This window comes from Erinaceus europaeus, chromosome X (assembly GCF_950295315.1).
Source record: "Erinaceus europaeus chromosome X, mEriEur2.1, whole genome shotgun sequence".
Classification (NCBI taxonomy): domain Eukaryota; kingdom Metazoa; phylum Chordata; class Mammalia; order Eulipotyphla; family Erinaceidae; genus Erinaceus; species Erinaceus europaeus.
In genome coordinates, this window is record NC_080185.1 from 64,735,324 (window position 1) to 64,750,055 (window position 14,732).

Consider the following 14,732-nt stretch of genomic DNA (forward strand, 5'->3'; position numbering starts at 1 on the left):
ATAATATTGCATACGCAGATCACAAACTAATCAACACAACGAGTGCCACCCCAACATGCTTCACTTCAGACTGTGACCAGAGACTTCAGGTGTGGAATGACAACCCTTCAGCTTCATCACTCTGGTGAGACCTTTCCTTTCATAGTATTCTCTCATTCCATTACAGGTGTTCCTCTCCCCAATAAAGTCCCCAAACTTAGATATAGTCCAGGTCCCCTGAGATAGAGCTTAGGTTCACCAATGCCCATAAACTAGGAGAAAAATATATACCTGAAAGTAGAAGTATACAAGAGCATGCAGGGAATACCCCCAAGACTTCATCTGCACTATTCCAGTCTTTAGGTCCATGATTGTTCAACAATTTGTTTGGCTTTGTATGTTAACTCTCTTTTCAGCCACCAGGTTCCAGATGCTGACCAGACTTCTCTGGACAGACTACCCCATAAATGTGTACTGGAGCACCACTTCCTCAGAGCCCCACCCTACTAGGGAAAGAGAGACAGACTGGGAGTATGGATTGACCAGTCAACGCTCATGTTGACGTCTCCTTTCTTAAATAAATTTTTTTAAAAGGCTAATAAAAAAAATGCCTTAAAGAATTTTATTCATTTTTTTTCTTTTCTTTTTTACTTTTTTTATTTAAGAAAGGAGACATTAACAAAAACATAGAATAAGAGGGGTACAATTATGCACAATTCCCATAACCCAATCTCCATATCCCATCCCAGTCTGCCTCTCTCTTTCCCTAGTAGGGTGGGGCTCTGAGGAAGAAGAGCTCCAGTACACATTGATGGGGTCCTCTGTTCAGGGAAGTCCGGTCAGCATCTTGCTGGCATCCGGAACCTGGTAGCTGAAAGGAGAGTTAACATATAAAGCCAAACAAATTGTTGAACAATCATGGAACTAAAGACTGGAGTAGTGCAGATGAAGTCTTGGGGGTATTCCCTGCATGCTCTTGTGTACTTCTTCTTTCAGGTATATATTTTTCCTCTAGTTTATGGTTACGGGTAAACCTGTGCTCTATCTCAGTGGACCTGGGCTATATGTAGGTTTGGGAACTTTATTGGGCAGTGGAACACCTAGATTGGAATTAGAGAATACTATGAAAGAAAAGGTCTCACCAGAGTGATGAAGCTGAACAATTGTCATTCCACACCTGAAGTCTCTGGTCACAGTCTGAAGTGAAGCAAGCTGGGGTGGCACTCGTTGCTTTGATTAGGTTGCGATCCGCGGATGCAATATTATTTGATTTGAATTGAGAGCAGCATGCAGAAAAGTGGGCCCCACCCTAAGGTTCCAGGACTGGGGGAAATATAGGCTCTATAGTGGACATGTGAGGTTCTTAGGGTTCAAGAAAACAATGGATATTTATTGTTATCGTCACATTATTTGGTGATAGGGTTAACTTTGAAAACATCCTTTGTTAGGGTTTAGGGTATAATACCCAGCATCTTGTATATAGCTGTGCTACCGGTTGCTTCTGTTCTCCCTTGTCTAGGCTTTTGGGAGAGACAACATATCAGAGACAGCCTATGTATTAAAAAGACTCAGTCTATGTTTTAAGAAGTTCTAGACATATCATCAGTTTTTCGCCTCTCATATTAATTAAATAGTGGTTTATATGTTTACACTTTAATAGGATTGTACAAAAACATGACTCCCACCACCAAAAGACTGTGTCCCATCCCCACCCCCCACCCCTGTCCTCCTACCCCCGCTGTGCCAGGAAGCCCAATGGCCACCCTCCCCTTCACCACAGTGTTTTTACATTGGTGCCCTGCTCTTGATTTAATAAGATTCTGCTTTTAGTTACCTTTTGTGTTCTTCTTTCTCAACTTCTGTTGATGAGTGGGGATGTCCCATACTCATCTTTATCTTTCTGACTTAGCTGACTTAACATAATTCTTTCTAGCTCTGTCCAAGATGGTCAGATAAGGCGGGCTCATTGTTCTTAATAGATGCATAGTATTCCATTGTGTATATGTACCACAGCTTTCTGAGCCACTCATCTGCTGTTGGGCACCTAGGTTCCTTCCAGGATTTTTTATAATTTATTTTTTATTTAAGAAAGGATAAATTAACAAATCCATAGGGTAGGAGGGGTACAACTCCACACGATTCCCAACACCCAATCTCCATATCCCACCCCCTCCCCTGATAGCTTTCCCATTATCTAGCCCTCTGGAAGCATGGACCCAGGGTCGTTGTGGGTTGCAGAAGGTGGAAGGTCTGGCTTCTGTAATTGCTTCCCCGATGAACATGGACTTTGACTGGTCGGTCCATACTCCCAGTCTGCCTCTCTCTTTCCTTATTAGGGTGGGTCTCTGGAGAAGTGGAGCTCCAGGACACATTGGTGGGGTTTTCAGTCCAGGGAAGCCTGGCTAGCATCATGATGGTATCTGGAACCTGGTGACTGAAAAGAGAGTTAACATACAAAGCCAAATATATTGTTTAGAAATCAGGGACCCAAAGCTTGGAATAGTGGAGAGGAAGTGTTAGGGGGTATTCACTGCAAACTCTATTGTACTTCTGCTTTCAGGTATATATTTTGCAGTAGTTTATGGATACATGTGAACATACGCTCTCTCTCAACGAAACTGGTGCATATCTAGGTTTTAGGACTTTGTTAGACTGGGAGGGAGTATGGATCGACCAGTCAATGCCGATGTTCAGCAGGGAAGCAATTACAGAAGCCAGACCTTCTACCCTCTGCAACCCACAACGACCCTGGATCCATACTCCCAGAGAGATAGAGAGTGGGAAGGCTATCAGGGGAGGGGGTTGGGTGTGGAGATCGGGTTATGGGAATTATGTGGAATTTTACTCTTCTTATTCTATGGTTTTGTTAATGTCTCCTTTCTTAAATAAAAAAAAAGAAAAAAAACTTCAATAATAAAACAACAAGGGCAATAAAAGGGAATAAATAAATATTAAAAAAAGAAAGTGAACTACCTGGGATGGAATTAGAGAATACTATGAAAGAAAAAGTCTCACCCGAGTAATGAAGCTGAAGGGTTGTCATTCCACACGTGAAGTCTCTGGACACAGTCTGAGCTGAAGCATTTTGAGGTGGCAATCTTTCTGTTGATTAGGTTGTGATCAGCAGATGCAATATATTTATTTGATATGGATTGGGAGAGGCATACGGGAAAGTGGGCCCTATATAAAGGTTCCAGGACTGGGGGCATTAGAGGCTCTATAGTGGAGATGTGAGGTTCTGGCTGTCTTAGAGCTCAAAAAGACAATGGATAGTTAATGTTATCATCACATTATTTGGTAATTGGGTTAACTTTGAAAAGTCCTTTTGTTAGGGTTTGCTGTACAGTACCCAATATCTTGTATATAGCTGTGCTATTGGTTGTTTATGATCTACTTGGTCTAGGCTTTTGAGAGAGTATGCATATGAAATACACAGACTATATATTAAAAAGACTCAGTCTGTGTTTAAAAAACTTCGAGATATACAATTAATTTTACCCTTCTCATATTAATTATCTAGTCATTTATATGACTGCACTCTACTAGTAGTGTACATAAACACCATTCCCACCACCAAAAGACAGTGACCCATCCCTCCCACCCACTCCCACCCCCCACTGGCCCAGGAAGCTGCATGTCTACCCCTCACCACAGGGTTTTTACTTTGGTGCCTTACTTACAATTTGGTCAGGTCCTGCTTTTAGTTTCCCTTTCAGATCTTCTTACACAACTTCTGTTGATGAGTGGGATCATCCCATATTCATCTTTATCTTTCTGACTTAGCTCACTTAACATAATTCCTTCTAGCTCTGTCCAAGATGGGTCAGCGAAGGTGGGTTCATTGTTCTTGACAGTTGCATAGTATTCCATTGTGTATATATACCACAACTTTCTCAGCCACTCATCTGTTGTAGGGCACCTGGGTTGCTTCCAGGTTTTAGCTGTTATGAATTGTGCTGCTATGAACATAAGAGATAAATTGTTGGACATGATTAAATGATGCTTAGCCTATAAGTGATGTGTTTATAGGGTCAACTGAAACTTATGAGTCAGATGGAAGGAGGAGAAGCCACTATATTCCTTCTAATGGGATATTAAGTAATATAAATGAATTAGTGAAGAGATTGAGAGAACTGATGGCAAAAAGGAAGTGATCTGATTGGGTATTCAAAATAACTATGACACCAGTCTGAAAGCACATTGTATCAGTGATAGGCAGCATAAAAATGTGTTTGGAAGTATAGTTGCTTATATAATATGAGAAAGACTTTTAAATATACTGATTATTGGACTCCCACCTCTGCATCCACACCTTCTTCAACCAGATCTAGTTTTATGCATAGGTGATTTTAGCAGGTGTTGATAAAAATGCTGACTATTTGTATCTGACACTCAGGATACACTTTTCAAAATGCACATATTTAGTTATAATGTTTCCCATTATTATTTGAATTTTTTATTTATAAAAAGTAAACAGTGACAAAGCCATATGATAAGAGGAGTACAGCTTCACACAGATTCCACCACCAGAACTCTGTATCCCATACCCTCCCCTGATAGCTTTCCTACTCTTTAACCCTCTGGGAGTATGGACCCAAGATCTTTGTAGGATGCAGAAGGTGGAAGGTCTGGCTTCTGTAATTGCTTCCCCCCTGAACATGGGTGCTTACAGGTCGATCCATACTCCCAGCCAGTCTTTCTCTTTCCCTAGTGGGAAGGGCTCTGGGGAAGCTGAGCTCCAGGACATACTGGTGGGGTTGTCTGTCCAGGGAAGTCTGGTTGGCTTCCTGCTAGCATCAGGAACCTGGTGGCTGAAAATAGAGTTAACACACAAAGCCAAACAAATTGTTGACCAGTCATGGACCTAAGGGATGGAATAGTGCAGATGAAGTGTTAGGGGGTCCTCCATTTTGAAGATAGCTAGTAGGCATATTTTAGTTAAATGCTAAAGGGCCTGTGGCTATACTAGATTTTTTTTTCATTTTTCTTTTTGTCCCTGAGCCTGAAATCTGATATGCAGGTGGATCCAAGTTATTGTCTGAGGAGATGATGTCATGGCTGGGAAAATGACCAGAAAGCTGGATCAGGGAGAGAGTAGCTCCCTAATATGGGAAAGGGGTATAAATATTGTTGACTGTAAACCCCACTGATCTGATGTGATCTGGGGCCCACAATTAGCTTCGGAGCCTATGTGACCTCTGCATCCCTCTAGCTCTGAGCTCACATTCTGTGGTCATGAGCAGGAACATTCCATGCTGCCTAAGTGTCCACCATTATTCCTCAGGTGTAGCATAGAGTATGTTGTCCATCCTCTCTTCCAAGGATGGATGACTCTCTACAATTGTTGATCCAAGTTGAGGGCAAGGTCCTATGGGGGCCCACAAATGGGTCTATTTTGGAGGTTCTGATATAAATAACTGGTAACAATGGAGAAAGGGATTTTTTTGAGGTCTAGGCCCATCAAGTCTATTTGGGACTCTCAGGACTCCCAGATTAGGGTCCCAGCTGATGGAATGGCCTGATAGTGACTAAAGAGTCATTGTTCAAACATGCCAGTTTCTTGCTCTTATTAAGCTTTTGCAGTCCTTGCTTTGATATGGTTAGCTTTGGAGTGAGTGAGAGAACTGTAATAGGAAGCAGTTGAGGAGGGTATCTAAGTCTATGTAGACACTGTTTCATTATGAACTTGATATTGACTCACTACAGATTATTGTGTATTTCTGCATTCAGGTATATAGTTTGCCCTAATTTATGGATACGTGTGAGCATATGCTTTATCTTACGGGACCTGGTCTATATCTAGGTTTTTGGACTTTGTTAGGAAGTGAACCACCTGGAATGGAATTAGAGAATACCATGAAAGGAAAGGTCTCACCAGAGTAACGAGGGTCAAGGCTTGGCAGTCCATTCCTGACTTCTCTGTACAAGTCTGAAGTGTAGCATGCTGAGCTGGTACTCATTGCATTGATTAGGTTGTGATCGGCGGATGCAATATCATTTGGTATGACTTGAGAGAAGCATGCAGGAATGTAAGCCTCACCCCAGAGGTTCCAGGACTGGGGGAAATATAGGCTCTATAGTGGAAATGTGAGGTTCTTGCTGTCTTAGGGTTTTGGAAGACAATAGGTAGTTATTGCTATAATCACATTGTTTGGAAACTGGGTTAACTTTGAAAAATTCCTTTGTTAGGATTTGCTGTATCATACACACTATCACCATATTCTTTGTCCTTTCACATTGTTTGTATACAGCTACATGAAGCTGAACATCTACCCTCACCCTCATGTTAGGGTTTTTATTTTGGTGCCATACTACAAATTTAGTCAGATCCTGCTTTGAGTTTCCCTTTCTGTTATTCTTTCTTAACTTCTATTGATGAGTGAGATCATTCATCCCATACTCGTCTTTATCTTTCTGAGTTATCTCACTTAACATAGTTCCTTCTAGCTCCACCCAAGATGGGTCAGAAGAGATGAGTTCATTGTTTTAATAGCTGAGTAGTGTTCCATTTTGTATATATAGCATAGCTTCTCAGTTACTAATCTGTCATTGGGCACCTCGGTTGCTTCTAGGTTTTAGCTATTATGAATTGTGCTGCTATGAAGATAGGTTTACACATATCATTTTGTTTTGGTGTTATGGAGTCATTGAGGTATATCCCTAGGAGAGGAGTTACTGGGTCATATGGAAGGTCCATGTCTACCCTTGTGAGAGTTCTTCAGACTACTCTCCACAGAGATTGTACCAATTTACATTCCCACCAGCATTGCAGAAGGGTTCTTCTGACCCTGCAGCCTCTCCAGAATTTGTTGCTGTTGTCCTTTTTGATGTATGCCATTCTCACAGGGGTGAGGTGGTATCTCAATGTTGTCTTTATTTGCATTTCTCTGACAATCAGCGACCTGGAGCAATTTTTCATGTGTTTGTTAGCCTTTTGTCTCTCCTCCATAGTGAATATGTTTTTCATATCCTCTGCTCATTTTTGGATGGGGTAATTTGTGTTTTTGGTTGTAAGTTTGCTGAGCTCTTTGTATATTTTGGTGACTAGTCTCTTGTCTGATGTATGGCATGTGAAGATCTTCTCCCATTCTGTGAGGGGTCTCTTTGTGTGATAGTTTCTTTGGCTGTGCAGAAGCTTTTCAATTTGTTGTAGTCCCAATGGTATGTTTTAGCTTTAGTCTTCCTTGCTATTGGGTTTGTTTCATCAAATATGCCCTTGAGGTTTAGGTGGGAAAGTGTTCCACCAATGTTTTCCTCTAAGTATTTGATAGTTTCTGGTATAATATCCATGTCGTTGATCCATTTGGAGTTGATTTTTTTTTCTGGTGAGATAAGGTGGTTCAGGTTCATTCTTCTGCATGCTTCAACCCAGTTTTCCTAGCATCATTTATTGAAGAGAGCCTCCTTCCTCCATTTAATACATTGGGCCTCCTTATAAAAGATTAAATGTCCATAGGTGTAGGGGTTTAGTTTTGGGCTTTCAATTCTGTTCCACTGGTCTGTGTGCCTGTTTTTGTTCCAGTACCTGGCTGTTTTGACGATGGTGGCCTTTTAATATAGTTTGAGATCTGGGAGTGTGATGCCTCCATTTCTGTTTCTTTTCCTCATGTTTGTTTTGGCAATTCTAGGTGTTTTCTGATTCCAGATAACTAACTGTAGTTTATGTTCTATCCTCTTAAATAAGCTTGGTGGAACTTTAATGGGTATCACATTAAATTTGTATATGGCTCTGGGGAGAATATTCATGTTGATGATATTTATTCTTCCAATCCATGAGCATGAGATGTCTTTCCATTTCTTGGTATCATTTTCTATTTAATTGAATAGTGACTCATAGTTTTTAGTATACAATTCTTTCACTTCTTTGGTCAGCATTATTCCTAGGTATTTTATTCATTTTTGCAGCAACAGTGAATGGGAGTGATTTCTGGATGTCTTCTTTATCAAATTTAGTGTTTGAATAGAGAAATGTCACTGATTTTTTACATTGATTTTATAGTCCTACATTTTGCTATATTGCCTAATAATGTCTAGTAGTTTTCTGCTAGATTCTATAGGTTTTTCTCTGTATACTATAATATCATCTGCAAATAGTGAGAGCTTGACTTCTTTCCTTCCAATCTGTATTCCTTTGATTTCTTTCTCTTGCCTGATTGCTATGGCAAGAACTTCCAATACTACGTTGACGAGTAATGTTGATAATGGATAGTCCTGTCTAGTTCCTGAACTGAGGGGGAATGGTTTCATATTCTGTCCATTTAGTATGATGTTGGCTCTATTTATGCTATATCTGCACTCCACTATCTTGAGAAATTTCCCATCTATTCCCATTTTTGTAGTGTTTTGAGCATGAATGGGTATTGGATTTTGTCAAAGACTTTCTCTGTATCTATTGAGATAATCATGTGGTTTTTCATTTTGCTTTTATTGATGTGGTGAATGAAATTGACTGATTTACCTATGTTGAACCAACCTTGCATTCCTGGGATAAATTCCACTTGGTGCTTTTTAATGGGTGAATTTAAGCCATTGACATTTATTGATATTATGGATTAAATGTATTGTAGTGCCATTATTCAACAATTTCGTATTTTCTCTGAGATAGGAAGTATTATGGTTATGTTCTTGTTTATAAGACATCTTTTAGACTGTTGTCTGTCTGAGAAGGGTTTTCTCCCTCCATCTAGTTTGAATGAAAGTATGTAGGATACTTTATTGAAACCCTTTTTCTTTTTTTTAATTTTTCATTTATAAAAAGGAAACATTGACAAAACCATATGATAAGAGGGGTACAACTTTGCACAGTTCCCACCACCAGACCTCTGTATCCCATCCCCTTCTCTGGTAGCTTTCCTATTCTTTAACCCTCTGGGATTATGGACTCAAGATCATTGTGGCATGCAGAAGGTTGAAGGTCTGGCTTCTGTAATTGCTTCCCTACCGAACATGGGTGTTGACAGGTCAATCCATACTCCCAGCCTGTCTGTCTCTTTCCCTAGTGGGGAACACCTCTGGGGAAGCAGAGCTCCAAGGCACATTGGTGGAGTTGTCTGTCCAGGGAAGTCTGGTATCGTCATTGGGAACCTGGTGGCTGAAAAGAGATTTAACATACAAAGCCAAACAAATTGTTGAACAGTCAAGGACCTAAAGGTTGGAATAGTGCAGCTGAAGTTCTGGAGAGGTCCTCCATTTTGTAGGTAGCTAGTAGTCATATTTTAGTTATATTTCAAAGGGCCTATAGCTATACTAGGTTTTTGTGTTTGTTTTTTTTTTTGCCTGAGCCTGAAATCTGATATGCAGGAGAATCCAAGTTATTGTCTGGGGATATGATGTCATGGCTGGGAAAATGACCAGAAAGCTGTATCAGGAAGAGAGTAGCTCCCTAATATGGTAAAGGGGTATAAATATTGTTGACTGTAAACCCCATTGATTTGATGTGATCTGGGGCCAACAGTTAGCTTAGGAGTCTGTGTGACCTCTGCATCCCTCTAGATCTGAGCTCACATTCTGTGGTCATGAGTAGGAACATTCCATGCTGCCGCAGTGTCGAGCATTCTTCCTCAGGTGTAGCATAGAGTTTGTTTTCCGTCTTCCTTTTTCTTATCCATGATTATTCCTGACTGATTTGGAGATTCTCTGTGCTCCTGTCTGATTCATTGTGGTAGCGGTTTTATTTACTCTTGATTTAACCATTTTTTATTGATGTGACTTTTATTTTTCTGTTCTGTCGTTCTACAGTTGTTGTGTTTTGAGTACAAACTAAGATATACTAAAGACCTTTATGATGAATGCGGTCACCTACCTCAGAAATTGCAACAATAGTAACTGATGCAAGTATTGATGCAATTTAACCAATACCAGCTAGCCAAACAACACCTCCAGTCGAAGAAAAAAAATAGCAACCAAATCCAAAAGAAAGAGTAAGGAGAAAAGGGAAATCAAGAATAGACAATTATGCAAATCTACTGTCCACTGAAAATTCTAGGGATAGCAATAGGAGAAAGGGAATTAGAGAGAGACACACACAGAGTCCACTCTGAGTCATATTTATTCCCCAAAATAATTCAAAAATGGGTATCAGTGAATTCAGAAAGCAAAAGAAGGAGGAAAAAGAAGACCAGAACAAGAAAAAAAGAGCAGTGAAAGGAAAATTTTTTTTTTTTAATTAGCTAGGAGGAGGGAAAAAGGAGAGGAGAGTGGGGGGGAAGAGGTAGAGTGAAACAAGTTCCTCTCACAACGAATAGCACACCCGGTATCCTAGCAATGGAAAGAAAACAATAACAGTTAATTTAGGTCAACCTGAATAAGGAGAGGGGAAAGGGTCATGTGTATATATAGTAATAATAAAATATAGAATAGAGTTAAAAAAAAAAAACAAAACAGCTGTCAGTTTGCAGCTTGGACAGCTCCAGATTGACTCAGGCAGTCTGAGCAAAGACAGCCATTGTAAGAAGTATAAAAAAACCTCCAGGTAGTCTTTCCTAGGCAGGGGTGAGGCTCTGATTGATCAGATATTTTATTTCTCAAATACAGATCCACTCAGTTAGTGGGAAAAAAGAGAAGGACATCAAAAAAGAAAAATTGGAATAACACCCCTAGTGAGCCAGGAATCTTGGTAAAGAAAACAGGTCAGTGGGAAGCTTGCTAGGAGTAGCTCTCCAGCCCCTAGGGTCTGGTTCTGGGGTGTGGGGGAGGGGTGAGCTTCAGAAATAATGAAAAGATTTACTTTCTTTATCCTCCATTTTCTAACCCAAGAGTGAGCTGTAGGACCCCTCCTTGGTGTCAGACTTACGACCCCCTATTCACCCTCCTGTTGACTGCCCAGTATCCTACCCTATCCAGCGAATCCTAAGTCATGCCCCAGCTGCCTCCAACTTGCCATCTTGGCTCCACCCCCTATTATTTGAAATTTTATGTATTTATTCACTTGATAGGACAGAGAGAAATTTAGAGGGGGAAGGGAGATAGAGAACAAGAGAGAAAGAGAGATACCTGTAGCACTGCTTTACCATTAGTGAAGCTTTTACCCTACAGGTCCTTGCACATTGTAATGCATGTACTTAACCAGGTACACCACCTTTCAGCAACTCCCCTTATTTTTTAAAAAAAGGTTCTAGTTGTGGATACAGCAAAAAAATAATAATGAAAAGTCAAAGACCTATGGCTACCTAAAGAACTAGAAATCTGGGGATAAAGATGATTCCTGGGAAAAGCTGATGATATTTACATTTTGTTTTCTCCAAACAGATCAGAATGAAGGATTTCATTGCAGGGAAGAATGTCGGATTCTTGGCCACTCTGACAGGTGCTGGATGCCTAGGAATCCCATGCCCACTCGCTCGAAGTCCCCTGAGCACATGAGGAATGTCATTGCGCTGTGCATTGAAGCTACTGCTGCTGATATTGAGGCTTATGATGATTGTGGCCCTACCAAGCGGACTTTTGCAACCTTTGGAAAAGATGTCAGTGACCACTCAGCTGAGGAGAGGCCCACCCTGAAAGGTAGGAAGACTGTTGATGTGACCATCTGCAGCCCCAAGGTCAACATCTCTGTCCGGGAGGCAGGCAATGGCTGTGAGGCTATTAGCCCTGTTACCTCCCCTCTGCACCTCAAGAGCCCTATGCCCACCAAGTCTACTGGATCTTACACCATTGCCGTGGCACCCCCAGCACGGGATCTGGAGCTATATGCCAACAATGGTCCTTCTCGTCCCTCTGAAGCTGAACCTCGTGGAGCCGACAGTGAAAAAATAGTGCATGAAGTCAATCCTATTCTGAAGGATGGTCCTGACAAAGAATCTCCTGGTTTGAAGCGCCTGAAAGATATTGTTCTCTAAACCAGAAAATTGAAAAACCATGCTGACTAGCGAAGTTGCAAGAGCTGATAGTTTTAATGACTCAACTTTAATGGTTGGTTCTTGAGTGGTGATATTTCAGAGCTGTCCCTAGATATATTGTTTATAAGTGACTATAATCCTGTGACAATCCCTTTTGTTTCAACAGGCAGCAGGGGTGCTTGATTGGAACAAATTAGCATTGGCTTGAGTTGTTTGTGGGGCCTTGATGTTGGGGAAACAGAGACAGATTCAGTTGTGAAAAGTATTATGTACTGTTTGAATTTATATATTTTTATATGTCAAAATTATAATATAAATTATCATTGTTTGTGGAGGAGTACATTTTAAAAAAGAGAAAACAAACAAGCAAAAAAAAAAAAAAGCTCTGGACATCTTCAATAGTCTCACCAATGTTTTTGCAATATAGACAAGTTCATGGTCATTTATTGTGTACTATTCATTGATTTAGTGATGTGAAATTGAGCCCCCAAAAGATTGTTTATGAAGTTTGAGTACTTTCCAATGCCGCTACTTTTCTGTGGACACCCCTGCTTTGAGAACCCTTTTGCTAGCTTGCTATTGTTGTATTTGATATTGCAAATTGCTATGTGTATGGTGATGGCAAAGGGCTTTTAGAGGTTAGTGTTTTTTTTTTTTTCTTTCTTAAATGATGAAATTCCAGACAAAAACAAAGTGCAAACAACTGAGATAGCAAGTAAAGGAGTAACACTACACATATATGTATCATGTACTTGGAGGATATTCACTCATGGGGGACACTCATGTAGTGATTATTCATCACCTTGTAATGTACATTTCCTATGTTGTAGACTTCTGCTCATGTCCTTGCAGTGATAGATCACTGAAGAAAGTAATATTTGGATATTATGCAAATTTCAGTTGTCAAAAATATTATACTGGACGTTTTATGGGATCCAATTGTCTAATGTTTAGGCCCTTAATAGAAATTTTGTCCTTGAAGTTATCAGTTTCCAGGACTACATTCCATTCCCAACCATCTAAACCTAAAAAGACTCGATCTATTTTGAGATCTAACTTAGCATTTTTTTCAGACACATACTTCCTAAATCAGTGTTTTCTAGTCACAATAAGAATTAAACTGCAGGGGCTGGACAGTTGAACCCACATGTTGTCATGCTTAAGGACCTGGGTTCAAACCCCTGATCCCCACCTACAAGGGGAAAGCTTGAAAGCAGTGAAGCCGTGCTGCAGGTCTCCCTCTCCCTCTCCCTCTCCCTCTCCCTCTCCCTCTCCCTCTCCCTCTCCCTCTCCCTCTCCCTCTCCCTCTCCCTCTCCCTCTCCCTCTCCCTCTCCCTCTCCCTCTCCCTCTCCCTCTCCCTCTCCCTCTCCCTCTCCCTCTCCCTCTTTTTATTTTCCCCTTCCCTTTTGATTTCTCTCTGTCCAGTAACAAATAAAACAAACAAACAAACAAATGACAACAACAACAAAAACAAGAAAATTGTAAAGCATGTCATGGGCTGGAATTGAGAACTCTGTGTTGTTGTGTACCCCAAGTTTATAAATAAGGACAGAGTAGACAGTACAAACTGTATATTTACAAAAACACAACAAACAGGTAAGAATATCAATCCAATTACTGTGCCTTCTAAATGGAGACACCTGGACAGTTGAATTTGTCTTTTTATGACTAATAATTATTAAATAAAATATGTGAAACTATTTCAATAAAGTCCTTTGGATTTAGCTAACTTTTCCGTAGGCTAGGAATGCACCATTTTTATCAAAATGTTTTTTACACACATTTTTATTTTTTAACTTTCTTCTAACGTCTTCATTTATTAACTAGTAGCATTCCATAACTAGTATAGGACTCTTTTAGCCCTAATATTTCATTATTTAAAAATAGACAGATATGGTATTTTTGCTTTGCCTTGGTATTTAAAGAGCTGGCTCTAGAAAACTCAGCATTTTTTACTTAGTTCTCATTTGTTTCCATTTTTGAAATTCAGTTGTATCCAGAAGAAGCTTTAGAGGTTAGAGTTCTAGAATGTAAAAGAAAATCTATGTTCTTAAATTAGGCAGACAAGTAAGTACCTTTAAATGTTTTAATTTTGCCTAACCTCTCTATGTTGTTTATTTTAGAAGTAGGGTGGTTTTTGAGGAGTGTGATGAGAGAAGCACTGGGATGAGATTAATAAGGGAAAGAACACTTCTGAAAAAGATTCTATAGTGAAATTACAAATACTTTACCATCATCATCATTCATTCAATGGTGAATTCTACCTCAGGCCAAATATTGTATGGCTGCAAATTTCCTTCCAAAACTAACAAAATTAGAGATCAATTGTCATGATATCTTCATTTTAATTAGTTTACTCTTTCACACACACTTTTTTACTTCATTTCATTTTCATATAGAATTTTAATAAGGTACTTATTTCCCTTTGCAAGTGTTTAATTCATTAATGTAGTAAAATTAAAAATACTTCATTTATGTTATGATGACTGTCTCAAGGTCACTTTCATTTTAGATTTGACAGTTTTTGTACTGGTGTATTTTTTTACTATGATCAGTGGGAATAAGGGAGCTAAAAGCATCGTGACAAATGGGAACATTAAGTTTTATGTGGATGTAGAGCCAGAGGGTCCACTAACTACCATACTTCTTACCGGTCAAGTCCACAATGATAGGAGCAGCAGTGATATTGGTTTTGTTTTATTTTTATTACAGAACTCAGTTTTAAAATATATACCAACCCTTTTTCATTGTCAAAATTTACTATTATTCAGTTGGATATCTTTAGGTTTACAAATCCTTTACTAACCATATTCAGAGAAGTCCCCTCATTAATAAGAGATCTTCTTTATCCATAATTATCTGTTAGTGCATCCTGGGAGGACTTTGTAAGGGGTGTTATAAGCATGATGTTCTGG

General features: G+C 39.7%; 1 protein-coding gene across 1 annotated transcript in view; it reads left to right on the top strand.

Moving 5' to 3' along the window:
- Positions 1 to 13,097, top strand: part of PCDH19 (protocadherin 19) — a 262,828-nt gene extending 249,731 nt beyond the window's left edge. The window contains exon 6 of the mRNA XM_007535259.2: positions 11,227 to 13,097. Coding sequence (XP_007535321.1) covers positions 11,227 to 11,816 — 590 coding nt within the window. The 3' untranslated portion in view covers positions 11,817 to 13,097. The remainder of the gene's footprint in view (positions 1 to 11,226) is intronic.
- The last annotated feature ends 1,635 nt before the right edge of the window (positions 13,098 to 14,732 follow it).